Source organism: Haemorhous mexicanus, chromosome 25, assembly GCF_027477595.1.
Source record: "Haemorhous mexicanus isolate bHaeMex1 chromosome 25, bHaeMex1.pri, whole genome shotgun sequence".
NCBI lineage: Eukaryota > Metazoa > Chordata > Aves > Passeriformes > Fringillidae > Haemorhous > Haemorhous mexicanus.
Window position 1 is genome coordinate 1,556,168 of NC_082365.1, and position 27,138 is coordinate 1,583,305.

At 57.1% G+C, this 27,138-nt stretch overlaps 1 protein-coding gene across 1 annotated transcript in view; it reads right to left on the minus strand.

Annotated features, from left to right (window-relative positions):
• Positions 1 to 627: 627 nt before the first annotated feature.
• The window catches only part of SCUBE3 (signal peptide, CUB domain and EGF like domain containing 3), a 31,730-nt gene continuing 5,219 nt past the window's right edge, over positions 628 to 27,138 (minus strand). The window contains exons 2-23 of the mRNA XM_059867492.1: positions 23,582 to 23,704; positions 22,530 to 22,655; positions 19,636 to 19,770; positions 18,540 to 18,665; positions 17,499 to 17,615; positions 14,371 to 14,418; positions 11,405 to 11,521; positions 10,150 to 10,272; positions 8,909 to 9,025; positions 7,739 to 7,861; positions 7,416 to 7,550; positions 7,054 to 7,146; positions 6,853 to 6,969; positions 6,615 to 6,776; positions 6,160 to 6,363; positions 5,918 to 6,079; positions 5,473 to 5,640; positions 5,223 to 5,384; positions 4,804 to 5,001; positions 4,228 to 4,380; positions 3,977 to 4,056; positions 628 to 3,822 (exon numbers count right to left, since the gene is read on the minus strand). Of these exons, the coding sequence (XP_059723475.1) occupies positions 3,673 to 3,822; positions 3,977 to 4,056; positions 4,228 to 4,380; positions 4,804 to 5,001; positions 5,223 to 5,384; positions 5,473 to 5,640; positions 5,918 to 6,079; positions 6,160 to 6,363; positions 6,615 to 6,776; positions 6,853 to 6,969; positions 7,054 to 7,146; positions 7,416 to 7,550; positions 7,739 to 7,861; positions 8,909 to 9,025; positions 10,150 to 10,272; positions 11,405 to 11,521; positions 14,371 to 14,418; positions 17,499 to 17,615; positions 18,540 to 18,665; positions 19,636 to 19,770; positions 22,530 to 22,655; positions 23,582 to 23,704 (2,939 nt within the window). The 3' untranslated portion in view covers positions 628 to 3,672. The remainder of the gene's footprint in view (positions 3,823 to 3,976; positions 4,057 to 4,227; positions 4,381 to 4,803; positions 5,002 to 5,222; positions 5,385 to 5,472; positions 5,641 to 5,917; positions 6,080 to 6,159; positions 6,364 to 6,614; positions 6,777 to 6,852; positions 6,970 to 7,053; positions 7,147 to 7,415; positions 7,551 to 7,738; positions 7,862 to 8,908; positions 9,026 to 10,149; positions 10,273 to 11,404; positions 11,522 to 14,370; positions 14,419 to 17,498; positions 17,616 to 18,539; positions 18,666 to 19,635; positions 19,771 to 22,529; positions 22,656 to 23,581; positions 23,705 to 27,138) is intronic.

Here is a 27,138-nt window from a genome sequence, read left to right on the forward strand (position 1 = left end):
TCAGATGCTGTGTTGAGAGAGAGGTGAATTCCAAGTGGGAAATTGGAGCTTCTGAGGGAAGGAACCTCATCCTCTTTGCATTCAGAGAGGGAGGGGAAAGGACTCCACTGGCCCCCAGATGGCCCTGTGCCCACAGAGGGGACCCTTACCTGGTGCAGAGCTCACCTGGGTCCTGTGCAGAGCCCAGCTCTGCTCTGGGAGGGCTGGTGAGGGGCTGCAGAAGTGTTGAAGTGCAGTTGCCCCTCACCAGTCCACACCTGCCCAGGTGCAGCTCCTGAGCACTTGGGGATTGTCTGTTAGTCCAGGGGTGTTGAAGGACAGAGCTGCAGCCCTGCAAGGGGCTTGGAGCTGAGGTAGAGGTGTTTCCCATCCCCTCTTCCCTCTGAGCCAGTCTGTCTAACTCCATGTTCTGGGCTAAAAACAAACTTTGTTGCATTTAAATAATGTGCATAAATAAATACATTGTGCAGGAACTGGAGAGCTTGGGGAAGTGCAGCATTTAAGCTTCTGGGGGGAGAAAAAATACTTTGGGCCCTGGAAAAGCTTGTTAGCATCCGAGGGAACAAAACAATGAAAACAGCTCTGGATCCTGCTGTTAGAAACCTTTAAAATAAGCATCAGAGCCAGTTTTTGAAAGATCAACACAACACCAAGAAATTCCATTTAATAATTAAAAAAAGACAATACAAAATGCAAACATTTCTTTTTACAAAGTTCAAATAACATTTTTTTTTCTTTTAATCAAGTGCAAATAACTTCATGAACTACATCTTGCTCATCACTTTAATCGTTTCTGCTGGAGATGGCAAGTCCTGGCCCGCTGCAAAAGGCAGATATAAATACTCCAACATGAAAAAAAAAACCCAAAACCCCAACAACCCTAATTTTTTTTGACTGCTTCAAAGCCTTGATCCCCGAGGTGGCTGATGTGGGTTTCAGCCTTTCAAACCCATTCTGAGGTGGGGGTGGGTGGCTCTAGGGGCCCTGTGGGATTTGGGGGGCTTTTTTGAGCTGTTTGGTGAAAGCAGAAGGGAAGCACCATTACCAGGTGCCTTTGGCTGTTCCAGGAGGATGTGCTGCCCACCTCATCCTTCCACAGCAGGGAAGCAGAGGTGGCTGGTGTGGTGACAAGGGTGTCAGCCAGGACACCCCTGATGCCCCACAAAGGCAGCTGGGCTACAACCTGACATTAGATGGGCCAGAGTTAATCAAAGTTAATGAATTCTGGTGGGCAGGAGGGGCTGTGGCCCTCTAGGGCACCACAGCAGGATTGGTCATTCCTGGGCTGATTTTATTGCTGTTTTTATTTTTGCTGGTTTTTTTTTTTTTTTCCTTCTAAATGCAAAGGACCCTTTCAAAGGTCACTGGCCTGTGCCACTGTCCCAAAGCCACAAAACCCCTCCAGATCCCTACAGCAGCTTTTGTGCATTAAAGCAGCTGCTTGCAGACAGCGATCAAGTGACAAACAGCTCAGCCCACAGATGTGGAGCTTCCAAACAGGCTGGGAGCCGGCGGCAGGAGGGGAAAATCCACAGCTGGGATGAATCAGGACAGACTTTTCCAACTGACGCATCTTGGGGACAAACCTCAGCCCCTGTGCCAGTGCTCAGCCCCTCACAGAGCCCGGGAGAGGCTCCTGGGGTGCTGGAACAGTGTGGATCAAGGAGGCAAAACAGGGACCAGCAGCTGCTTCCCCAGATGCAGGAAAGATGGACCCAGTGGGACATGCAGAGCAATAAATAATGGGTGTGTTAATAGCAGGGATGGGCTCAGGTGTGGGCAAAGAGACAGTGAGGGACAAGTAGGGACAGTGATGGGAAGGGACCTGCCACTGGCAGAGCTATAGGCTGGTCGATTGTGTTTAGTGCTGGCAGCTCCAGGTCTTTGAGAGGATGAAGATGGGGATGAAGGTGGGAGGATGACAGCTGAGAACTGGTGGCAGGGCTGGAAAAGGAGGGAAGCTTGGGGAGGAGGAGGAGAGGGGTGAGTGGTGGTAGCAGTTGCCTGTCCCTGGGAGTCCTGTCTGTCCACATGGAGATGCTGGAGGGGAAAAGCCACCAGTGGTGTCCACCTGGCCATTGTCCCCAGCTGAGCCTGTCTGGGGGAGGCAGATGCAGTGAAACAAGGGATGGCAGGATGGGTCTTCCCTGGGATCTGCACCCCACTCCCTGGGGAGGGACTCCCACAGCATCCCTGCAGGGTGAGAACAAACAGGGATGGGGCCAAAAATGCCTGGTGGGACTCAGAAGCACAAAAGCTCCCCAGGTCTGTGAGGGTGGCTCGGCCCAGGGGGATTGCTGTACTTGGGGGAGAGATTTGGGGGCTGAGGGCCAGCTCCCCCCTCTCCTCCCAGCCCCCCAGACCCATCCTCAGCAGGTGCTGGCCCGTCCCTGCGCCCCTGCAGGGAAACAAATCAGTTTGCAGCAAGCAGTTGACAGAGCTGAGTTTTGATGCCCCTCGCAACGGGGCCGGAACAACACCCAAACTGTGGCAGATCAGTCTGACAGGACCAACTCACCCCCATGGATGAACCAAGACGCCTCCAACTCCCTGCAAAAACTCACCCCATTGCACCGAGCAGAAGAGGCACCATCTCCCCCCAGAGAGGGGCTTTTATCGGGGACAAACGTGGCAGAAAAGGCCGAAGATGCCATTGTGCTGGTCAGCGCAGCCCAGGGCCCGGCTTGCTCTGGGTGGGTGGTTTTTGTTTTCTTGCAAACACACATTCTCGTTTCTCAGGCAGTTATAAATATTGTCGTTTCTAGTAGAAAAAAAAAAACAACTTCCCTCTAAATAATATAAGGAAGACTCAAATGATTGCACTTAATACATATGAAAAAGGTAGAAAGGAGGATATCCTAGTGCACAAACATTGACTCCTGCTCTTCTCAAAGCTTGCTTTTCCGAGTTACTCTTTGGCAGAGCTTGTAACAAAGTCTGGTTTCTTGGCACAAGTGTCTGGGGTGTGGAAGGGGGGGAAAGAAAAAAAAATCGAACCCGGCTGAAAGTCCTTCTCCTTTGCTCCCTGTTTTCTCCCGTGCAGCCAGACATTGTTCTCCGGGAACGTGGCTTGGCTGCGCTTCCCTCCCAGCACCAGCACGGCTCTCCAGCGGGCCAGAGCCACCACGGTGCCGCGCTGGTGGGCTTTGCCATCGCTCCTTTGCATTTCCTTTTCCATCAAGTCGGCTTTGTCCGTTCTTTTCCCCCAAAGCGGCGCCGGTAGCTGCGGCGGACACGGCGGCACCTCCAGCGCTCCTCGGCGAGCGCTCCGCGGGGCCGCAGCCGGCGCCAGCCCCGGGGGCTGCAAGGACAGGGACCCCCCTCACTGTCCTGGGCTGCTGGTGACACCAGGGAATGGGGACAGATGTGGCGTAAAGGAAACCAAAGGGAAGACACGGGACAGCGAAAGGACCACTACTTCAGTTTCTTAAAACCTTCGAAGAAGCTGCTTCGGAAGAGGGGAGCGACTTCACCAGATGAGACCGAGCGAGTCCCCAGCTGGGAGCGCAGCTCTGCAGGGAGCGGCAGGGAAATCGTGGGGGGACGTCTGCGGGGCGAGCAGTGGCGATCCTGCTGGAGCCAGGCGGAGGAAGGAAAAATCAGAAAGGAGAAGGAAGGGAGAAGAGGGTTTCCTTGGCTGCGGGGCGGCCCGGGGCAGCGGGGCACGGCGGGCTATTTGTAAGGCCGCAGGAAGCTGGAGACTTTGGAGCGAAGGAGTTTGATGAAGGAGCGGGGCAGCATCTCCTTGTGCTTCTCTGTGTACTTGAAGTAGTTCTGGGGGTGCGCCAGCACGTCAAAGAAAGCTTTGATGAGCTTCTTGTCCTGCAGGGAAGCCGAGCCAGAGGGAGGTTCAGCATCCCCCCCATGCTCCCTGGAAGCCCCAAGTGCAAGGAGAGCAGGAGGCATCCCCAAAAGGAAGGATGCTCCTGCATCCCCCACAGCCCTGGGTAGCACAGACTTGGAGGTACACGCTCACCTTGAGGATCTCCTGGTGGTTCTCGGAGGCGTAGAGCCTTCCATCCCGCACGATGTCCTCCACCAGCTGCTCGTAGTCCTCTGCCAAAAAACACAGGGCATGAGCTGCCACTTGTCCCCAAACCTCTGGCCTCCATCCTTCAGTCCACTCCCCCACAAACACACAGGAGGTGTGAACTGGGGGCAGCCTGGGTGCCAAACTGTGGGGAGGGGAAGCACCAGGGTGCTGGGATGGCATCTCCCCGTGCTCACCGTCATAGGTGACGTAGGGGATCTGGAAGCCCCGGGCACTGTTGGCTTCGCTGGTTTTGAAGTTGATCCAGAGCTTGCGGGAGCGGGCGGTGAAGGCGATGGGTCTCTCATAGGTCTGGCAGGTCTCGTAGGTGGTGATGGAGGATGGGGAGGCTGCAGGGAACAGCAAGGGGACACAGGATGCTGCTTGCCCATCAGCAGAGCTACCCCAGCCTTTCTGGGTCAAGGGTGGCATCAGGGATGGGAACTGTCCAATCTGGGCAAGGCTGAGCCCCCACTAACCCTCATGTTACGTATCAGGGATTGTTATTCCTTCCTTGCTCTGGAAAGCACCAAATGGGGCTTTTAACCCCCAAAATGAAGGCTGAGGCCCAGGTGTGCAGCCCAGCCCATGCACATCCCCCTGAGATCCAGCAAGACACCTGGATGGCAGGACGATGCTCCTCTCCCCACTCACCCTATTCACCAAACTCCCCTCCAGCTGCCCAGGGATGCACCTTTCTCCCTCTCTGCCAAAGCCCAGCCTTTTCCTGCCCAGCTCCTCCCCTGAGCACCACAGCCTGCTCGGTTACCTACAGTTTTTCCGCATGACCAAGACGTCGCCACACTCATCCTCGGAGGGGAGGAAGATCTCGGGCACCACGATGAGGATCTTGCGCTTGGGCGGGGGGTTGATGTTCCAGGTGCACTCGATGTTGGCGGGGTAATTCCCCGGGTAGTTGGGGGACTCGATGTAGCCCGTGTACTCACCCAGCTCCCCTCCACACTGCCGGTCTGCAAGGCAGAGACACCAGCTCAGCTGGGAACCAGGGCACGGGGCCACTGGGGGGGGTTTGCAGGGCAAGAGGGGCAGTGTCCCATTAGGCAACCACCCCATGCCTGCCTGCATGCACAAAGGACTGAAATAACCCCAAACTCTGCAGGATTTTTAAACACTTTTGAAGGAGGACCCCACACCTGTCCCCCCTCCTTCTGTTGCACCCCAGCTCGCCTACTTTTGCACTGGGACACCGAGGTGGAGCCGTCGAAGTCGGTGGTGGTGTTGCCAGGGCAGGAGATGCAGTAATTCTGCCGGAAATCGGGCTGGTAGGTGCCCACGGCGCAGCGGATGCAGCGGTGCACACTCGTGTTGTAGTAGTGCCCAGGGGAGCACTGCACTGGGGGGTCAGGGAGCACAGGGGGCTGTGTCAGCTGCTGGCACAGCCCTGCTGGGTGGCCCCATCCTGGGGACCAGCTCTGACCTACCTTTGGTGTCGCAGTCCTGGAAGGAGAGGGCTCCCTCGTGGCGGGTGGTCAGCCCCCCGCCGCAGGGGAAGCAGAGTGCCCGTCCCACCTCGGGCTGGTAGGAGCCACGGGGACACGGCTGGCAGGGCTTGAAGCCATCAGCAGAGTGCTGGCCAGGGGGACACTGACCTGCAGGCACAGGCATTGTTCAGTCCTGGCACCCCACATGCATGGGGCTCTCCTGCCCCATACCCAGATCCTCTTCCCCCTCAGCCTCGGCAGCACCAGTACACCCAGAGCAAGTGCTGCCCTTCCTGGGGTCCCCTCTAAATAATAAACAACCAAAACAGCAACTCCTGTGAGCCCTGGGGATGCTCAAGACTTTCCTGTCTGCTGGCTAATTGTTTAAGCTGCAGCCCTGGACATCCCCTGAATGTGCCTTGAGCCCCACCTGTGCCCTCCTTACCGGTGCAGCCAGTGATGTTGGTGGCTCCTATGGGTCCGAAGGTGTCGCCGCGGGGACAGAGGTCACAGGAGAGCTGGCCCTCCTTCTCCTGGTAGGTGCCGGGGGGACAGGGCACGCACTGCTCCGTCTGCCCGTGGTAATAGGTTCCCTGCGAGCAGCTGACTGAGAGCCGGGGGGGACGTCGGTGATGCTGTGGGGGCTGTCACCGCCGGGTCCCCTCGTCACCCCGCCACGCTCCTTACCACACTTGCTGGCCAGGCGCTGCTGGCCCGGCCCGCAGCTCTCCTGCCGCTCCGGGGCCACGCTCAGCTTCCGGGCCACCTCGTACTCCATCCCTGAGAAGCGCAGCAGGAACCGCTCCTGGTTGATGGATTTCTTCAGGGCTTTGATGGCCGACTTCAGCTTTTTCTCCACTCTCTGTCGCAGGCAGTGCAGGTTGCAGCTGGCTGGGTGGCACAGAGGGGAATGGGGGTACAGGAGGAAACAGGGATGCAGTAAGAAGGGAGGGGTGGAGAGGGAAGCCCAGAAGCATTAAAACCATCCCCCAAATGCTCAGCTGCAAGTGCTACCCAGCATGTGCCAATCCAGTGCAAGACGAGGACTGGTTTATCTCTCCTTGCTGCATGGGGATGGTATCGTACCCCTGGTCCCACCACCTGTGCTGACCCAAGACGGGTCAGGCCAGTGCTGTGCCCACCTGTGATCTCCTCGGGCTTGATCTCTGCCTCAAACTCCAGCGTGATGCGTGTCACCTCTTTGTTGGGGGAGTTGCGAGCCCGGCGCCCCTTCCCCTTCTTGGACGAGTCGCACTTGAGGTTGACGAAGGTGACCTGGCAGTCAGAGCACGGTGCCGAGCCACCTGCACAGGGGGACAGATCAGCACCCCCTCCTTGCTGGGGCACAGGCACCCCCATCTCCCCACCATCACACCTCACCTTGCACTCCGGCCTTCCCGGCCTCCTCCTGCTTGCCCTTGGCCCGGGGGTGCAGGTGGCACTTGGCATCCTTGATCTTGAAGGAGGCTTTCTGCTTGACGGGCGCAGCCACAGTCTCTGAAAGAACAGGTGGGTGCTCAGCAACCTGGCATGGCCCAGCCAGGCTGGTGGCAGCCGTGGGCACCCCAGGAGCCCCCTTACCGAGGCACTGCTGGCTGCTGTTGGTGGGTCTGTGCTGGCTGCCCTGCCGCAGGACGGGGGTCCCACAGCTCACTGTGTAGCTGCTGTCAGACTCTGTGAGGGAGTAAAGGGAGTTGGCTCTGCCAGGGTGATGCAGGCAGACACGGCTGTGCTGTGGGGGGATGATGCCCAGCACCCTGCCATAGAGATCCTGCACCAGGGACCTGGTCTGTGGATCTACACCCAACAATGAGCCCTCCTAAGCAACAGCCTCCCTCCCTCCTGCACTCTGGCTGTTTAGCCACTCCTCTCCCCTCAGTTTACCCCATGCAAGGAAATGGGGACCCCCCTTCTCATGCTGGTGGTGGCACTAGTACCAGTACCTGGCAGAAATCGGGCCTTGGATGTGCAGGAGAGGGCACAGCTGTCCTTCTTGCCCATCTTGTTGCATGTGAGGGTGGCCCGTGGAGGCACTGAACCTGGCAGGCACTTCACCAGCTCCAAGGGACAAGCACCAGCTGGTGATGACAATGAGGGATGCCCATGGCTGGCAGCTCAGAGACCCACGAGGGACCCCTGCGCCCTCAAGCTCATGGGGGATTCACCAGGGAGGAGATGGTGCCAGAGCGTGGCACAGAGACCCCAGCCTGGCATCCCACAGCCCCCAGCTCCTCCAGCAGCCCTGCTGGCTCCTGGCCTGACATACCCACACAGTCCTTCTTGTTCCAGTGCAGCTTGCAGCCAGCAGGACAGGTACACTGGTAGCTGCCAGGAGTGTTGATGCAGCCGAATTTGCAGCCACCCCGGTTGATGCTGCACTCATCGATGTCTGTGGGGACAGAGGAAGGGACAGTGGGTGAGGGGCAGTGGGACTCCTCAGCACTGACACTGAATCACTGCATTTTCTCAGGGCTGGGATTCTGGATGGATGAATCCAAGCCCAGCTGGGACAGGCGATCTGCACCTCAGGGCATTTCCAGCAGTGCCACCTCCCCACAGCTGTGCTAGCTCCATGGGGATAAGGGACAGCCCGACTCCCGGTGTCCCCAAGAGCTAGGCAGGGACAGGTGCAGTCCCTCCAGGCTGAGCCCAGCCCCAGCCCCTCGTGGCACAGCAGATGGAGCTGACATGGAAGCACTTAGAAACTGAACCCAAAAGGCTCAGCCCTGGTCCCTCTCTTCAGCGGGGCCCCCGGGCCTGAAATGATCCTTCAGGTCAGGGATGGAGCTGTCCCTGTCAGAGCCCATTCTGCCCAGCTCGCCCTCACTCGGGGCATTGGTGGGAGCCATCAATCCCTTTGCTGCAGGGCCACCCGAGACAGTGCCAGGGGCTGCCCTGGCTCACGCTGACAGCGCAGCTCAGAAATATGAGGAGGGTTGCTGACCCTTGCCAGCCGGGCAGCACCGGAGCACTCGGGCTCGTCATCCCGGGCCGCCGGCACCGCTGCCACAACACGCTCCGGCAGCCCCTGCAGAGCATGTTTCATCCACCGCCCCGCTTCCCGGGCGCAGCACGCCCCTGCCCTTGGGAGCTATCTGCCTTGTGAAATTCAAATCAAACCCTTTTGATGTTCCCCTTCCCACCCCGTCACAGCTCCCTGCCAAAAACGCCGGGGATTTCTCCTTCTCTCCCGCTGCAGACAAGTCGCAAATTGTTCCTGTCGCTCTGTTTGAAGTTGCAGACACCAGCGAGTCTGGCTGTGAGCCCCGTCCCTGCCTGGACTCAGCCCGGGGTGTGTGTGGAACCGACCGTCCCCACGGACCCTCGGGGTGGGCAGTGTCCCCAGGGGTCCCAGAGCAGCTGCACCGCGGGGCTGCCCCGACCCTGGGACCCCAGCCGGGCGGGTGAGCGGCTGCCAGTGCCCAGCTGGCCCTACCTCCGCAGTGGGTGAGCCCATAGAGCGTGTAGCCCTTGTGGCAGAGGCACTGGAAGCTGCCGGGGGTGTTGATGCAGAGGTGGTCGCAGGTCCGGTCAAAGGAGCACTCGTCGATGTCTGGAGGAAAGGCAAGGGGTGGAGGTGAGAGCTGGCACAGCAGAGGGGCACAGGACTGTCCCCTTCCTGCTCTAGCAAGCTGAGGGCTGTGCTGGGATGCTGTGGGACTCTGCACTGGTATCTTCCAAGGGTCCAGAACCAGATTGCTCTGGGGATTCAATACAATTTTGGGCATTCAGGATGCTCCGGAGATCCAACACCAGTATGCTCCAGAGCCCTGGGCTCCCTCTCTGCCCCCAAGCTCCTCCTTACCCACTGCACCAGCACCCCCTGCCACAAGCTCCTGCAGCCCCTCTGCACCTCAAACGGGCCAAACAGGGCCAGCATCCTGTCCCTGGCACAGGAGGGCTGCAAGAGGCCCTGGCTGCTGCCCGTCCAGGGCAGGGAGGGATCAGGAGGATGCCAGGAAGGGATCAGGAATGCTGTGCGGGCAGGTCCTGCCTCGGGGACGGTGCCAGCAATGTCTGCTCGGCCCCGCGGGCACCTTGTTGGGGCAGGGAGGGCCTGGTTGGGAGGTGAACCCAACCTGGTGGGCTGGAGCATCATTTCATTGGCTTCATTAAGTTAATTGCTGCACACACGTCAAACTCCCGGAGCACAGAACCTGGACGGAGATGAAAGCAGTGGCAGCCCCGGAGCCTGCCAGCCCCCTCCTTCCCCGGCTGTGTGTTTTCAGGAGGCAGCACTCAGGCTCATGCACACCTGCTGTGCTGACCTTGGCCATGGGCTGCGGGGGCAGCAGTGACTTCCCAGGCTTATGTGAAATGTGTAGAAAGATGTTGGGACGGGGAGAAAAAAGTGAAAGAAGCAGCATGGAGCAGCCAGCTCCCTCTGGAGTGAGCAGGAGGCATCTTCTCCCCATTCCTGCCCTCCAAGAACTGGGAACCCTGGCATCTGCCTAATTGCTGGCTTTACCTTGGCAAGAGCCCACAAGTCCCCAGCTCTGAGACTGAAGGGCTAAGCCCCAAACCAGAGCCTAAATCCAGCACTAATCCCTTCAAGGATGTATGCAGTCCAGAGGAAGGGCCAGAGGAATGAGCAGCCGGGGCAGCACTTCTGCAGCAGCAGCCATGGGAGTGCAGAGAGGGGCAGGGCAGGGGGCCTGGGCACTCAGCACCCCTTACCTTGGCAGTTCCTCTCGTTTATGAGCAGCTTGTAGCCCTTCTTGCAGCTGCACTCGAAGCTGCCCACCGTGTTCCTGCAGATGTGGTCACAGCCGCCGTTGTTGAGCCGGCACTCGTCAATGTCTGGTGGGGACAAGGGACACCCAAAGGTCACACCCTGGCTGGGATGCTCGGCCAGGAGAGCCCAGTGCTCCCCTCTGGGTGCTGTCCCCGCCATGAGGGACAATGGAGGAAACCCTTTGGGCTCTGATGGTCAGCAGGAGAATGTGGCTGACGTGGCTTGTTCTCCCACTAATCACAAAATTTACTGTTAGGAAACAACGTGTGAAATGGACAGAGACCAGGAGGAGGCAGCAGCCTGCCCTGTCCCTCCATCCCCCAGCGCTGGGGCGGCAGCTCTGCCTCACTGGGGCTGAGGCTTTCTTTTTATGACTGTGAGGGAGCAAGCTGTAAACCTGCCTGCAGCCCTAATAAAACCCCAGACACAGGGGACGTGGCTCTGGGTTATTGCACATCACTGGAAACTGCAGAATTGGAGAGGGGTGGATGCTCTGATAAAATACCAGGGACAAGGGGGTTCTGGAAGCAGTCAACAGGTAGACAGGCAGCCAGCAGTGGGACAGGCTTTCCTTTCAGCTGGGGTCAAGTTCTGACAGCTGCCAAAAGACACAATGCAGGCACTGGCCAGCCCTGATGGGGGAAAGTTTGGGGTGCAGGAAAAGCAGCCTGGACTGCCTTGCCTGGCAGGGACAGGGGTGTGGGGACATTGGTGGGATGTGCAGCATCTCAGGGTGTTCTCCCCCATGTGGGACATGGTGCTTGGACCTGGCTGGGCAGTGTCCCAAGAGGGACCTGTGCATCTCACCCCCCCAGAGCAGGTGAGCATTCCCTGCACACCCAGCCCTTCCCCTGGGGCAGCTCAGGCAGTGGGGTGGAGTGAGATGGGACAGGACCCTCTAGCCCCACAAGTGCTATGCCACTGCCTCCAACTTGACCTGACCCCCTTTTCCTCCCCCCCACAGGCTTCCCAGGGGCATGGGGCCAAGCATGGTGCCTACAGCAAGGGGTCCCAGTCCCCGTGCAGGGGGTGATTCCTGTCCCCACCCCATGGATGCAAACACCAAGCCAGTGAGCACTGGGGGCAACGTCGAGCTGAGCTAAATCTGAGCCTTTTCTGAGGGCACTGAGGACACAACGGGGTCTGAGGCACCCAGGGGTGAGCAGTGAGCCCCCAGCCCCACTCACACCCACCTACCTTTGCAGGTCTTCCTGTCAGGCTGGAGCATGAAGCCCATGGGGCAGCTGCAGTGGACGCCGGTGGCCGCGTCGTGGCACTTGCTGTCACAGCCCCCATTGTTCACAGCGCACGTCTCTGCATGGCAAGGGGACAGAAAGGCTGGGGTGAGGGACCTCTGTTCAAAAGGCTGGGGGAGTCATGCCACCCAGATGTCCCCCATGCCACGGCCTGGGAGTGGCAGGGGGTACAAAGCTCCCCGCAGAGCCCATGGAAACCTCCCTTGGCTCTCACACAACAGCAACGAGGCCACAGAGGCGTGAAATGATGAACACATGGGGGCTGGTGTGCCCCACAGACAGGGCCTCCTTGAGGCCACCTTGGGCAGCTCCAGAGAGGAGGAATTCAATTCCCCAAATTGAGGAATTCAAAGTCAAAGCACTTGTGCAAAAGCAGCCAGACACAGGTACTGGCAAGCTGCAGCTCCCAGGGATGGGGTTCCACAGCCCCAGTCCTCCAGAGGGGTGGCAGGGGGGTCCTGTCCCCCTCGCTGCCACCAAGCTACTGAGCCACAAAGCCACGGGTGACCCTGTGCTGTCAGTCCCTGACCATCACCCACTGCTCAGGCATGGCTGGTCCAGTGTCTCAGGCTAATTTGGGAGACACATCATATAATTAAAACACACACTCAGAGGCAGGCAGCATCAGTGGAAAAAAAATCCAATTGAAAAAAAAAAAAAAGAGCTAATTATTTCAGTATTATCAAAGTCAGCTGTTGCTGGTAGGACTAGAAGGGACACTAATTTAAATGAAGCATTTTCAGCTTGACAGCTTCCCTGTGAGATCAATCCTCAATTTCAACCCTAACCACCAGAACAATGGTTTGAAGTGCATTAAGTTGTTCACAAAGGATAATAAAATATTCCTTTCAGAAGGCTGGTTGCTTGGATAAATGAGGCATTTGGGCTTCAAGGAACCCAAGATGAAAATGCCTTGAAGAAATTCCTTGGAAAGAGCAAATCCCAGGTTCTCCTGCTCTTTGCAAGCACCACATGGGGTAGGAATGACTGAACCATCCAACCATTTGCCGCGGGGCCCGGGAGCTGGGATCGCTCTGTGCTCATCTTGCCACTGCTATTTTTATGATGTCCCATAATAAGAGAACAAAAGGGACCATTTTATGAAATTAATCGCCAGCACAATTACAAAACCTAACGGCAGGGGAAGGATTTCTGCAGATATTATTTTCCTCCAGCCAGGTCCTCGCGCTGCCCAGCTGTGCCAGGGCCATTCCCTCCCCACGGCCGGGGACAGGGACACAGGGCGGGTGACACCGCGCCCAAGGGAAGGGAAACTTTCTGAAAGGCCAGTGAATCATTTGTTTAACGCCAGCCTTTGTTCCAGCAGCTGATGCAGAAGCAGCCTGGGGAGGATTGATTTAACAGGGTCACCACTGAGATGAGACGATTGGTTTGGCTCAGGTGCTGCTGCCAGAGGGATGGAGCTGGAGAAGCAGCTGCAGCAGGGAGGATGGAGCTCTCCAGAGAATGTGCTGCCCTGGGCACACTGTCACCCTGCTCACAGCCTCCTCCAGCACTGTGGCACCCCTCCTGGCTGCTTTGCACCTTTGGGAATTTCACCTGGAATTTCACCCACCATCCCAGGGCAGCTGCCCAGGGTGGCCGTGGGGTATGAGCACAGTTAGCACGGCCAGAGCACCACTGCAAACCCCTCTGTGAAGGGGGGAACGCTGTTCTGGGTTTGCAGAAAGCTTGGAGGGGGCTGCTGGGGTACCTGTGAGGCAGTAGAGGTTGGTGGCATGGGGCTGGGCTCTGGATTGCCTCGGGGAGCAGCAATTGTTCGGCGGAGCTGGCAGCCCAGGGCTGCTCCCAGCCTGGCGTGACTCACCAGCCACACAGGGCTTTGGTGAGGCCTCCATCACTCAGGCAGGGAGAGGACAAAGCTTCACACACACACACTCAGACTCTTTTCCACCCTCCTCCATCCCAGCTCTGCTGTCACTGCCTGACTGCCATGGCACTCCTTGCCCTGCTCAGCACCCTCAATGCTGGTGACACTCTGGCCTCACCTCCACCTTCTGAGAAGTGACAATCTCAGCAAGATGTGAGTCCATGAGCCAGAGGAGATTACAGCTGGGCTGGCTGGAGCGTGGTGATGACGGGGATCTGGGGTCCCCACCTTCTCCCACCCCCATGTGAAAGGCTCTTCAGAGCCCCCCAAAAGCTGCAGTCTGTGCTCCCTGTGCTGGTGAGTTGAGCTCCCACAGCTCCTGGATGTGCCAGGAGTTTTCCTGTGCCCAGCACATCCAGGAACAAGATTCCCCACCACAAACAAGTTGCTGCACCTTCTGCCTCAGTTTCCTTAGTGGCAGAGCAGAGACATCACCTTACCTTTGTGAAGGGCTTGGAGACCCCACGGGGATGCAAAGAAATCCCTGGGGAGGTGCCCAGCCTGTAAAGGGCCATTGCAGCTCTGCCATTGCTGCAGCTCTGGGCTGAGAGCCACTGTGCATGGCGAGGCCAAACCCTGGGACACCCTGAAGGTCCCAGAGGGGACCATCCTTGAGAGGGTGGGCTCTAGGAAGGGATAACTGGGAGTGCACAGCACAGAGATGGGCACAAGCATCCCCCTCCCCACCAGGCAGCTGCTGGCAGCCCACTGTGAGCTCCTCCTGGGTGTGGGGGTAACCCTGCCAAAGCAGATTGTCACCCTGGCATGGGCTGGATCCACCAAAGCAGCGTGAGAGCCCCGTCTCATGCAAGCACAGCAGGGCAAGGGGTCCCTGCTCTGTCCCCAGCCCAGCCCTGGCTGGCCTGGCACTGGGGTTTGGAAGCAGCAGCGGGGCAGGGTTAGTGAGACATGCGGTTAGCGCAGCAGCTCAGCCCCCAGCCCCGCTATGATCTCCAGAGGAGAGACCATCTACAGTTAGACCCCTTCGTAGAGATAGAGAGAACAAAAATATTTACCATTAGAAAACGTCTCAAGGATAACGTGTTGCTGGAAGTGTCTCTCCCCTGTTTAACATTATAAAAAAGTGATTTAGAAACAGTGTCCAGCAGGGAACTTGGTTGGTGTCACACATCAATGGGTTCAACTCTGCTGCATTTCCAGCCTGGTGGAAACTGTCCCTTTGGGCTTTTTATCTCCCACCTCCCAAGCATTCCATGTCCCTCAGCCTCTCCAAACCCCCTCCAGCTGTGCTGGGCTGGTTGGAGCCCCATGCGAGCGGGAGAAGCGCGTTGTGAGGAGCGTTAGTGCAGCCTGTTAGTCTGGGGAGCCGGGTCCTTGCCCTGGCTGTGAACAGAACCAGCACGTGGTGATCCCTGAGCGGAGCCACCCGGACATCACGCAGCCACGGGCGTTGGGAAGGCAACCACATCCCACCTGTGGCACTTACACCCTGCGGATTTAGCAGCCAAGCCAGCGGTGAGCCCAAATGCTGGGTGTGTTTGGGCTGCTCAGCCTCCCCCGTGGGGCAGTGCACCCCGGCTGCGGGTCCAGAGCTCCCGGCACCGCCAGCCCCACAAAGCTGGAGAGCACCGACCGCAAACTGCCTCGGCGCGGGTCAGGAAATCAGCCATAAAACTTGAGCTGGGTTTAGTTTCCTTCTCCATCTAACTGTATTTCTTCCCTTTCCACCCCCTCCCGCTCCACCAGGGCTCACCACAAGTAGGGGGCCAGCAATAGCCCTGCTGCACCCCAAATATGGGTGGGAGGGAGTTGCAATGATGCCCTGGCTAATAAATCTTCCTGGAAAGCCAAAATCTGCATCAACTGTGACAGCTGGTTTTGCATCTCCCCGCGGGCACTGCACCCTTGGCTGCTGGAGGGCTGTTTTATGTGCTTTTTTTTATTCTTTTTTTTTTTTTAAAGGCTGCTTTTGGAGCATAAATATAAATATATAAGGTCATTGGCTTCCCCTCCCGGCTCCCCCTCCCCCTCGTGCCTGCAGACATGTTGGGAGCCATTAGTGATGGCCCCTGTGCTTAGAGGCATGTTCCTCATTATCTGCATTTTTAAAAGCAGCAATAAAAAGCAGAAAAATGAAAAACACCGGCCGTGGCCTAATGAAACTGTCACTCAGAGGGGCTGATCGTGCTTCCTGCCTCGTGGTGTGATCTGAAGGGAACCTGGACCAGGGGCCTGTCCCGGCAGCCCATCAAACACACCGCGTTCAATTTCAAAGCCCATGGCCCGGGGAACGACTTTGCGTTTCCCCTCACTGGAAACTTTATTCCCCTTGAAATGATGAAATATTTTGGAGGAAATGGGGAAGGGGCAGTGAAGGGGGCAGCGTGGATGGGGGAGGGCTGTTTGCTGTGCCCGAGCCATAAAACAAGAAAGGGTGGTTATAAATATCCGAGCAGGTACCTCGGCTGTAAATCTGCTGGCCGGGCATCCCCGCGGGGCGGCTGCTGGCTCCCCATGGCTGGAGCACAACCCCTTGGTGTTCCCACGGTGGGGCTGGGGATTGGGAATCCCCCCAGAGAGTGCAGGAGCTGGGCAGGCCCCTTCCTCTGAGAGGGGATTGCAGAGCCCAAAGGCATGAGACAGGCGTGGTGTGGTGGTGGGCTTTGGGCTGGTTCTGCTCCTAAAATCCTCTAGTGCAGTGTTTGATTTCCCCTGGAAAGGTGGACAAGGGGAGAGCTCACAGGGATGCACTGGCTCTGGTGGGAGATGCCTCCCCAGCAGGTACAATGCAGGGCATGGGGACAAAGAGGGAAACTTTGGCTAAGAACAAGAGGATGAGTGATTTTGGAAACCCCCAAATCCCACCCTCACACCTGTGATACCCAGGGTCTGAGTGCAGAGACCACCCCCCCAGCAAACAGACAGCTCTGAAGCATCCCCCAGGTCACAAGGTGCTTTGGAGAGCTGCTCTCTCACACCCACACCCAGCAGGTCCAGGGGGATCCTCGGTCCCAAACCTGCCCAAGTCAGACGCCGCACACAGGGCCCCTCATCCAGGAGGAACCCACCAGCTGACACCCCCAAGGTCCTGAGCTCCCTGCTGGAGGAGAGCTCCCCACCCAGGCACAGCAACAACCCCCTGGGAGGGTCCTCAGAGGTGGGAGAGGACGCAGTGGCTGTGGGGACAAACACGAGAACGGCGGGGACCAGGGGCTGTGAGCGCCTGCCAGCAGCCAGGAGGGATCAGGATCCACCCTGGGAGCAGCCTCGGGGACAGCAGTGACATTAAAGCAGCAGTGAGCTGATGGGGAGGAGGGCTTTGCTGGGGGCTCAGCCCCAAACACCCCTCGAGCTGGCAGGGAGCAGCCAGGGGCTCGGGGGGATTCTCTGCCCTGAGGACGGAGCCGTCTGTGGAAAGCACGGAGGGTTTTCTGTTCAGGCACAGCAGGGACATGGGGAGCCAAAACCTCTCTTGCTTCCAGTTCCTTTTTCTTTTTCATTTTGCAGTAAGAACTCAAATGTCTCAAGCAATTGTGGACTTAATCACTCCCCAAATATAACATTTTTTAAATCAAAGCAGCTGTTATACAGCACAAGCATATGAAACCAGTAAAACTTCTATCTCTGCTTGATGTTTTACAATTTGAAAACACACACAGGAAAAGGACAATTCTGGGGGTGGTTGAGTTGTCAGGTTGTTGGGGTTTTGGTTTTGTTTTTTTTTTTTTTTTTTTTGCAAGACAATTGTTCCTGAGCCAAAGCCCCACAAGACCAAGTTGGAACAGATTGCTATGGGCAAACCTGCCCCCTCCACATCCCTCCTCAAAAGCTGCCAGTGACAGTGACAGTAACAATTCCCAGCATGAGGACATCCTCACAGCTCTCTCTTCAGCAGCACAGAAGCAGGCAGGGATCCCTGCCCGCACCCCAGCACAGCAACCTGTCCCCAGGTGTCCCCTCAAGCACCACCAAGATCACTTCTGCTCCCTGTGGCTGTGCAGACACATCCCAGGTGCTGCAGCATCCCTCACACAGCGCTGATCTTCCCTGGTCTCAGCAAAAGGAAATCACCGCGCGCCCAAGGCTTGGGGAAAACCCTTCACCAGGCCAAGGACAAATCACCCAGGGAGGAAGAGGAGCCATCCCACACCCCAACCCCTCTGTGGGTGATGCCCTGACCTACCTATGCAGGTCACCCCGTCCGAGTGCAGCAGGAATTTCACGTGGCAGCCGCACTTGGGCCCCTGGTCGGTGTCGTCGCAGGTGTGCTGGCAGCCCCCGTTGCCGTAGTTGCAGGTCACTGTGGGAGCAAAGAACCAGTGTCACCATGGCCCCAGCTCCTCTTCCCCGCCTACCATCCACATGTAGCACATAAAGCTGGCTGGAAACACCTCATCTGTACCCTCAGAGACTTCCCTTCCTCCCTCCCTCCTTCCCTCACAGGTAATTCCTAAAGCCCTTCATTTTCCCTGTGGGATCTTAGCAGGCTGTTATGTGGATTCTCATGTCTTCCCTCTGCATACCTGCTAAATGCCACCAGTGGAGTCCAAGCAAAGGGGACTGGTGGTCTGGTTGACCCTGACCCTGAATCCAGTGCTGCAGGGGAAGGGTGAAACTTTCCTGAGCTTTGGGATGACACAGGAGCTTTTGGGAATCCCTGCCAGCCCTCCCCAGGGGGCAAGGTGTGCTGTTCATTTAGTTTAGGATTAAGCCTTCATTTCATCAGTGATTTTACACATTTGCTGCACACAGCAAATGAGAAACAAAATAAAAATAATTGCATAAACACACACATATCTATTTGATAACCCTGGCACTGCCAGTGGGATGCTGGCAGGAGATCAGACAGGCTGAGAGCACCACAACCCCCAGGGAGAGGATTCCTGCGCTCCTCACATGCCAATTGCACTCTCCTTGTTCACCTCCCTTTGGAAAGTGAAACACTGGGACAAGAACAGGGGATGCTGACCCTCTGGGCCCCCCTTGAACTGCCGTTTCAGCCTGGTCATGTAAGGACACAACATCCCAGAGAAAAGGGGGCTGCCAGAAGCATTGTCTGTAAGGGCAGAGAGACAGAGCTGAGCATGCTGAGCTTCAGGCTCAATGAACCAGCTGCTACCAGGGGGTCAGGGCTTTGCTGCAGGGGCAGGAGGAGTCTGTGCCATGGGGACAGGGTTAGGGGGTCCCTGGGAGGTTGTATCCCCAGCCCTGGGGTGCTCCTTACGTTTGCAGTCCCGCTGGTTCTTGGTGAGCTCGAAGCCGGGGCGGCACTCACAGGCGATGCCCCCTTTGGGGGTCTCCCGGCAGATGTGGGCACAGCCATGGTTCTTGTTCATGCAGTTCATGCCTTCTAAAAGAGAAAAGGAAGCAAAGAAATGCTCAAAAAACTGCTGGCACTGGTCAGCAGTGGCAGAGGGATGTCTGAGGTGGGATGGGATGGGATAGGGAGTTGATGGCAATGAGGAGAAACCTTGTCAGTGAGGACCTTGTGGGGACAGGATAACCCTGGCCAGGTCCTGGCACAGAGCTGCTTGGGAAGGTGGACAAAACCGCCTGGGAGCCTCCAACCTTTGATTCCCTCCCACCTGGGGTGAGATCCTGCTCCCACATCTCTCGGTGGCTTTAAACCCTACTGAGCTCAAGACCCAGCACCTGCATCCCTGTCCCCAGCAGGGACCACCACTGTGGCACCAGCAGGAAGGAGCAGCCAGCTCATCCCTCCTAGACACACAAGGGATGGGGACACAGGAGATGCCACTGCAGCTGCTCAGCTGTCCTGGACAGGGTGAGATTCCTGGGGAGCTGGAGTGACCAACACAGCTGGGAAGGGGGAAGGAGGAAAGCAAAAACACTCAGTTGGCTTTGCCAAGCAGCAGAGATAAAAATCAGCAGAGACACAAAAATCTCTCATTTCCTCCTATTTTGGCTAAGAGATTGCTCCAGACGGCAACAATTTAGAGTTGATTCTGAGATGAAGGGCTTGGTGCTGTGCAAGACCTGGCAGGGGAAAATGTGTCTCAAGGTGGTGTGAGGACCTCCAGGTCCTTCTATTTATCAATAAATTCCTCTGGGCATAGAATTAATGTCCCTGGCTCAGTATTGCTGTGCCTGGACAAGAGACCTGTGAGAGTTCTGCTGCAGGATATTTATCACCTCTCCCAACATGCCTGCCACAGATTCACTTTCAAATCTCCCACACCAAGAACCCAGCAGCAGCGCCTAAACCCAGGCAGGAGTGGCCAGAGGTGACAGAGGACAGACCTGCCTGATAAACATAGGGATGGAGGGTGGCCCAGGGTGTGGAAGTGCTGAGCACTGACCTTCAGGGCGCTGGATGCAGGTGTGCTGGTTGTCACTGAGGAAGAAGCCCTCCCTGCAGAAGCACTCATAGCTGCCCATCATGTTGACACAGGTCTGCTGGCAGCCGCCGTTGCCCTCCGAGCACTCGTCCAGGTCTGCAGAGGGAAGGTGGCAGGGGGTGAGCACAGCTCCTTGGCACACCAAGGGGAGGGGGACTGGGTGGCACAGAACAGTAACCTGCTTCCCCCCAGCTGGAAGAAAGGGGAATGCTTGACTGGGTGGGGGATGCAGGCAAAGCACAGCAGGAGTGGGTGCAGGGATCATACAGCTTCCTTGACTGATGGCCTCATTTTACAGAAGGGAACAGCAGATCACAGAAAAAGGGCTTTTCCTTGTCCCAGAAAACCCAAAGCAACCAGGATGCTCATCCAGGATGCTGGCTGCAGCCGGCCCCTGCTCCCAGCCCCTCAAAGCCTGTCGCCAGCTGGGATGCCTGCATTTCATTAGGAGGAGCTGGGAAACCTTAGCCCAGAGCAGGGATAATTACTTGTAAGGAGACTCACATCCCCTGCTCTGCCCTCACACCTGTTTTGGTTTAACAAGCCAAGGCTGCAAGGGGCTGGGATGTGGCCCTGTGGCAGCAGCAATGCCCTCGCCCCAGGCTGCTGCTCCTCCAGCCCTGCAAAACCTGCATTTAATGAAAAGTAACTGCCCATTGCTCTCTTTAGAGGCTTTTTGGGGACAATGGTGCAAGCTAAACTCACCAGTGCCCTTAGGTGCCAGAACAACCAGGATGCCGGGCTCGGGCAGAGACAAACCTGTGCCGTGGCTGCCCCTTGCCCCCTCTGCCCACAGTGCTGGGTGATGGTGTCGGGCTGGGAAGTGAGGGGCCCCGTGCCAAAGAAAACCTCCTGTGAACTCGAGCGTTGCAGAGCCACGGCTGAGAGGAAAACTGAGCCCACCGGAACCGCCGGGAGAGCGGCTGAGCGATGGCACGCGCCGGGGGCTCCCAGCACCAGCCTCCTCCCCAAACAGCACAGCACACCCAAAGCCCTTGCTTTTGGGCAAAACGGATGGACAGATGGATGCCTGAGCAGCGTGGGTGCCTTGCACTGTGCCCCAGTCCCAGGCAAGCCATGAGGATTTGCTCAGAATTATCAAAGCAGGGCTGCAGCTCTAGCTGGAAGTAGCCAGGCAGCAGAGCCCAGGAGCACCCCACAAACTTGCTGTCTTGGAAAGGAGGTGTTGAAAACACCCCCTCACCCACAGGGCAGTGAGGGCTGACACCTGGGCTGCAGCCAGGCATAAAGGGACATCCTCTGCCATGGAGGAAGCTCATGGCTTCCTCCAATGTTCTTCCCAGCCAAGCTATGTCCTGCAGATGCCAATAACCCTCCTCAAATCCTCCTGCTTAGAACAAGGGCTTAATGTCTTGCAACTTCTTCCAGCTCTGCTCAAAAATGAGGAGGGAGCCGTTCAAACCCGATGGCTGAAATGAGACTCCGCTTCTCTAATACCTGTTTTATTAAAGGCAACAGAGATGGGCAGAAGCCAGCAGGGCCTGTGTCAGGACGAGGGCTTGAATTCCTGTCCTGGTTCAAAAGGTCACACAGGATGGGCAATGGAGGGGCCAGTGGACTCTAGTGGGCAGACATCCTGACCCCTCTCCAGCTCAGCTACTGCCCATGGCACTGGCAAAGCCTGGGCACAACACACTCCTTTCCTTTGCTCTGCTTCTCTTTCTTTTGACTAAAAGGGGATGCAGGCAGGTTGGGCAAAGCTCGTTGGGATCAGAGATGAGATGCTGGCATGAGCTAAGTAAGGGCTCAAGGTGGGAGCCAGCATGCTCCCCCCAGATCCCCGCTTGGCCGGCTGCTCCCGAGCCATCTCCATCCCCTCCCACCCAACTCTGTAAACACATGACGTCCAGCTTTCCTTTCTTCTTCTCGGGCTCATCCTCCCCCAGGGGAGGAAGGCAGAACCAGCCGCCCGCCCGCGCCTCCTCCCAGCTGTGTAAATCTCCCCCCTCCCCGAGGAGGCTGCGAAGATCCCGGTGATGGTGGTTAATGCAAAGCGTATGTGTCCATAATCCCTTCCCCCTCCTCCTCCTCCCAGTGATGAGCTCATTAATGACCCCTCTGCAGACACTAATTGGAAAATAGCATGAGCTGCAGGCAGAGGGGAGGCGGGCGGCCCCGTGCCCCGGAGCTCCCACCGCGGATGCCGCGGGAGGAAGCGGGTGACGGGCGCGGGCAGCTCGATGGGCCCCGGGGCTCTGACGGGAGCTTTGGCTCCGCCGCGGCCGGATGGAGTTTGGGGCGGTGGGAAGTAGCAGGGAGGATGCACGGCCGCTCCGTGGGCTGATGCCGGGTTTGTCTTGGCCCGGGGATTATTTATCCAGTCCCTCCGCTGGTTCCCATCCCCACCATATTTGCTATTAACTCATCTATTTTGGCAGGTGCAGGGCCGACCTCAAGCACGAGCGGAGCGAGCGGCAGGGCCCGGGTGAGCTGGTCCTGCCCTCGGCAGCGGCACAGAGCAGCTTGCCCGGCTGCTGGCTGCAGCAGGATGAGGCTGCAGAGAGCCTGTGCCTCACCCCAGCAACCCCAAATCCAACTCTCCCAGTTCTGCCTCTCCCCAGCCCTCCCAGATGGACCCACACAGTGAGTTTTTCTCCCAGCATGGAGCATCCTGCCTTGGCATCACCCTGATGTAATGGGGAGCAATCCTGCCCCCACCAAGCTATCGGAGCACAGGACATGCCTGTGTGCCCTGGGAGTGCCACCACGGTTCCACGGCTCTACAGCACATCTGGGGGCGTTGGGTCCTGGGAAGTGCCCAGCAAGGAAAGCCAGCAGGTCAATCCTAAGGTGCTGGAGCAGCTGAGGAGCTGCAGGGCACCGACATCCCTCACCCAGGCAGTTGTGGCCGTCGTGCGCCAGGCGGAAGCCGTCGTAGCAGGTGCAGCGGTAGTTGCCGGGGATGTTGACGCACTCGTGCACGCAGCCCGCGTTGTCCTCCCGCTCACACTCGTCAACGTCTGCAGGGGAGAAGGGCAGGAGAGCTGCAGGGCTGCCCCGGGTGCTGCCCACCATGGGTGCTGCTCCCCATCTCCAGCATCTTTGCCACCCAGCTGGTAATGTGCCCTGGGGTCTTCTGCTCTCTCTGCCTATTCCAGCAGCAGGTCCTCAGCAGATTATCACCTGCAGCATCCCACCAGAGTCTACAAAGTCATCCCCATTCTCCCCAGTGTGGATGCTGGAGCCCCAGCTAGCCCAGTGTCTCACAGCTTTAGCTTGGTGCAGAGTGCTGGGAACCTCCTGGGATTTCCCAGGGTGCTGGCAGAGCAGCCCGTCTCCATGGCAAAGCCCTGCAGTGCCTGGAGCACTTTAATCCCTCTGCTATTTGTACTCGGCCCATCCTGACCCTGAACCTGCTTCCAGCTGGGAATTTTTCCCCTGCCCCAATCCTGCTTTCCTGCTGCTGCTGCCCCAAGGAGCCCATTTTCTTTCCATTCCATACTCAGTTGTATCTATATATAGATATATGCCTACACCTATATCAATATCTAGGTTTACACCTATATCTACATCTAAATTGATATCTACACCATCTATATCTCTGTTTCTATGTGTTATTTTGAAGTTTGTGTTTTAGCTGCTAACACAGTTCTGCAGCCTCAGGGTCAGAAATCCTGCAGGAAAATAAGCACAGCTTTGTTTAAAACAAGCCCCATGTGACCCTCCATGGGTAGCCCCAGCCATACAAGGACAGTCAAGAGTCCTCTCTGTCCCCATGCCCTGTCAACAGGCCAGGAGTTTGGTGCAAAAAAGGGGAATAAAAGGTTTACAATGGGCCAGGGTGAACAAGTGGCTTTTTGCATGGGTTGATGAGCCACTGCTGGCCTCTGACCTGCTGGGGCTGTCACTCAGCAGGACTCTGGCTCTGCCAGCAGTGTGTCCCTACCTTTGCAGTGCTTCCCATCCCCGGTGTAGCCGGACTTGCAGATGCACTTGTAGGACTTGGGGGTGTTCTGGCAGATGGCATCGATGTGGCAGTTGTCGGTGCCCTCCACGCACTCGTCAACATCTGCAAGAGGACAGGTGAGGGAGCAAAGGGGAGAGCCTAGGACCTCTACCCATGTCCCCATGGGAGCCACCACCCCAGGCAATGGATCCCAGCAGCCTGTGGCTCCTCAACCAGTCCTGATGATGGGCTCTGGACATGGTGAATCACTGGGTCCACTCTCAAACAGCACAACCTGTGTCTCCTCTTGGACACATCACTTTGAGATTCCCTGGCCCTTTCATGTGTTTGATGATAGGAAATGCTGCTCAAGCACTCCCAGTCCAGGCTGGAGCCAGCCCAGGCAGAGGTAAAAGTCTCTGTCTCCAATTAGCTGTTTCCTGAGCCGACCAGGCACCCAAATAATCGTCATCACTTTCTATTCTTAGGCGCCAAGGAATGTGCACGAATTAGCAGGGACCACACTAAATAAACCTGGGAGCCAGGAGTGAGAAGCAGGAGGGAGAACTGGAAAAACATCAAGGCTTCCACGGGGACATGGACAAAATTTGCCTTGTCCCCATCCCCCTTTGCCCCTCAACCCCCTTCTCTGGGATGCAGTGCTACCCAGGACATCACATCCTGGCAATGGCCTCAAGCAGCAATGCCCAAGGGTTTGCTGTGACAGGAGGCCGTGGAAGTGGAGGTTTTAATGGCATTTGGGAAATAGAGAAGCCTCAAGCACACAGAGTGGAGGTTTGTGAGCAAAAGGCCGTTCAGCTGGCTCTCACTGCTCTGGCAGTCAGGGAGATGTGGTGCCCTGAAGCAGGCACATGCCCTCCATAACTGCCAGGGCCTGCAGATCAGGCTGCTGAGGGGCAGGCAGGCTGAGCATTACCCACAGCCCCGCAGGTATGGGCAGGGCTCCCAGAGCAGCCCAGGCTCCAGCTCCGCGTGGGGAGCATCAACTCTGCCCCAGGAGGGATTTGCCTCCACCTCCTCTTGGGGAGGAGGTGGATGGGAAGGGGATAGGAAGCTTCTCACTGGGGAAGGGGGACCTGAGAGTCCCTCCAGCTTCCCTGTCCCCCATCAAGAGTAGGGTGAGGCTTCAGAGCTCTCAGCTGCCTTTAAAGGACTGCTTATCAGCAGCTCCAAGAACAGAAGTTCTCCAGGAGCTCCCCAGAGACCCAAAACATCCCTGCAAGCGGCGGGAGGGCGGGCAGGCAGCCCTGCAGCCCCGCGGGACAGGGGCCACGGCCGCGAGAACGGCAGCCCGAGCCCGGTGCCGGCCACCCCGGCGGCTCTGCCGGGAGATGTGACTCACCCGGCCGGGAGGAGCAGAGCTTTGTCTCTGCATCAGGGAGGCGGCACGTGCCTGCGCATTGTATAAATATTTACAGCCCGCATTCATATTTGTTATTTGACATTAGCCATGGCCCGCGGCCACCACGGCCTCCCTTGGGCCATTAATCACCGGCTGGAGGCTGACCCACCACGGTGGGGATGATGCAGGGATTGCACGGGGACCAGGGCCCTGCTCCTGGCTGGCACCTACAGCAGCCATGGCACTGCTCATGGTGCCACGGTGCTGCGGCCACCCCGGCACCCAGCATCAATCCCTGCCTGTGCCAGGGTCCCATGGGCCACTCGTCCTTTTGGGGAGCTGAGTGTGGCTGTTCAGCATCCCAGTGATTTCAATTTAGGCTCCTGCATCCCTCACTGGGCTCCCAGAGGGGTGCTGGGAGGTTGTGGCACTGGAGCAGGGGGATGTGGGGGGATGCCAAGCGCTGGCCACAACGGGCATGGGAACTCAGCAGCAGCAAAGCTGATGCTGACCCAAAGGTCTGCTGAATCTGCAGATCCTGGTCCTGGCCCTGCACGGCTGGGAGTTCCCTTTCAGGTGTTCCCCCAAAGTTATAAATCACCTTGTGATGTTTTGAGTCATGGTGCCAAGGTGACAGTTGTCAGGACTGGCACCCTGGGCACCCACCCTGGCACACAGGTGGGAGTCAGCACCAAACAGTACAGACCATCCATCAACCCCCATCTCCTTCCCCTAAAAACACTCAGAACATGAAGCATCCACCAGGCATAAATCACATCATTGAAACTTTCCCAGCCTTTTGCCAGGAATCTCACTTTTGGGGGAATTTTATTTCCTATTTATTTTTCCTTCTGCACTCTCAAACTCAAGACCACGAACAACAGGCATGAGGCACCGAATGCACCTCTGGCCCTTTCCCACTCACACATGTAGAGCATCCTTTTTTTGTCTCTTTTTTCTTATTCTGTAACTTCAAAGGTTGTCTAACTTTGGAAAGATTACACAGCAGCAAAAGTACAAAAGAAAACATTATCAGTATTCCACTCTAATTTTTCCAAGGCTAGAGTAATTCTGAAAGGTTACAGGATTCTAAAAAAAAAAAAAGAAAAAAAAGGAAAAAAAGAAAAAACCAAAAAAGTGTGTTTGTGGGAAGAGTGAATAAATACCCTCCTGGGCACTCCAGGAGCTGTCCTGGGATTGGCAAAGATCCCAATTTCAGAAAGCTGAAATTTTGGCTCCTCAGTATCCTTCAGAAATGATGTAGTGAATTAAAGTAAAACTCTCTGAAAAACTCAGTTTTTAGCATTTTTGTCAATGCAAGCAGCATTTTCACATGAAAGTGAAGGTTTTCTCTCAGGCCAGCCTGTTTTTCCAGCGGGAGAATTTTCTCTATCCAAAAAGCTGCCTGTGACCTCACTGCAGGTGCTCTGAGTTGCTGCCGCCATGTGAGAGGGTTCATCTCCAAGACAAGTGAAGATTTAAATATTTTTTTAAAATAAAAAATCCCTACTGATGCTCCTGTCCCTATTTGCTCTCAGTAGTTCCTCCCTGGGGTGTGCCCGGCTTGTCCCCCTACTCCAGGGGAGCTGCTCCAGTCAAGGTCCCAAATCCAGGTGGGTTTTTTGGAGGGTTTGCCAGACCTGTACCCCTACACCCCTTCCATTTCTTCCTTCCACAAATAACCAAAACCCACTGTTTTTCACCCTAAACTGCCTGAAATGAGCCCAAACCGGGCAGTGCAGATGAATGCATCGTGCCTCACACCCCCAGCACTGGGGAATTCTGCACCCGGCCGGAATTTGGTTTGGATGAAGATGCTGAGTCTCGCTGGGGACCGCAGCCCCATCTCCCCGGGGCCGAGCAGGGCTCCTCAGAGGGCAACAGCATCCGTGGCACGGCCACCGCCGGGGGCTGCGGGAAGGGCAGGAGGTTGCGGAGCTCGCCCCGCGCCTCGGGCCATGTTTTTTATTCCGTTGTGGGTGGGATTTTCCAGCGCTGGCTGTTGGGCCCCGTTCCGCTCCAGCTGCAGCTTTATTCTCCATTTCAAAGGCAGCGGAGGCAGACGGTTTCAACGCCACTGCCATTTCGAGCGTGCCAAAAGCGGGGGGACCGCCACCTCCCCGGGACCGGCGCGCACCCTCGGGAGCCAAGGGCTCTGACCCAGGGGGAGGCGGTGGCAGAGCCCTCTGTGCCC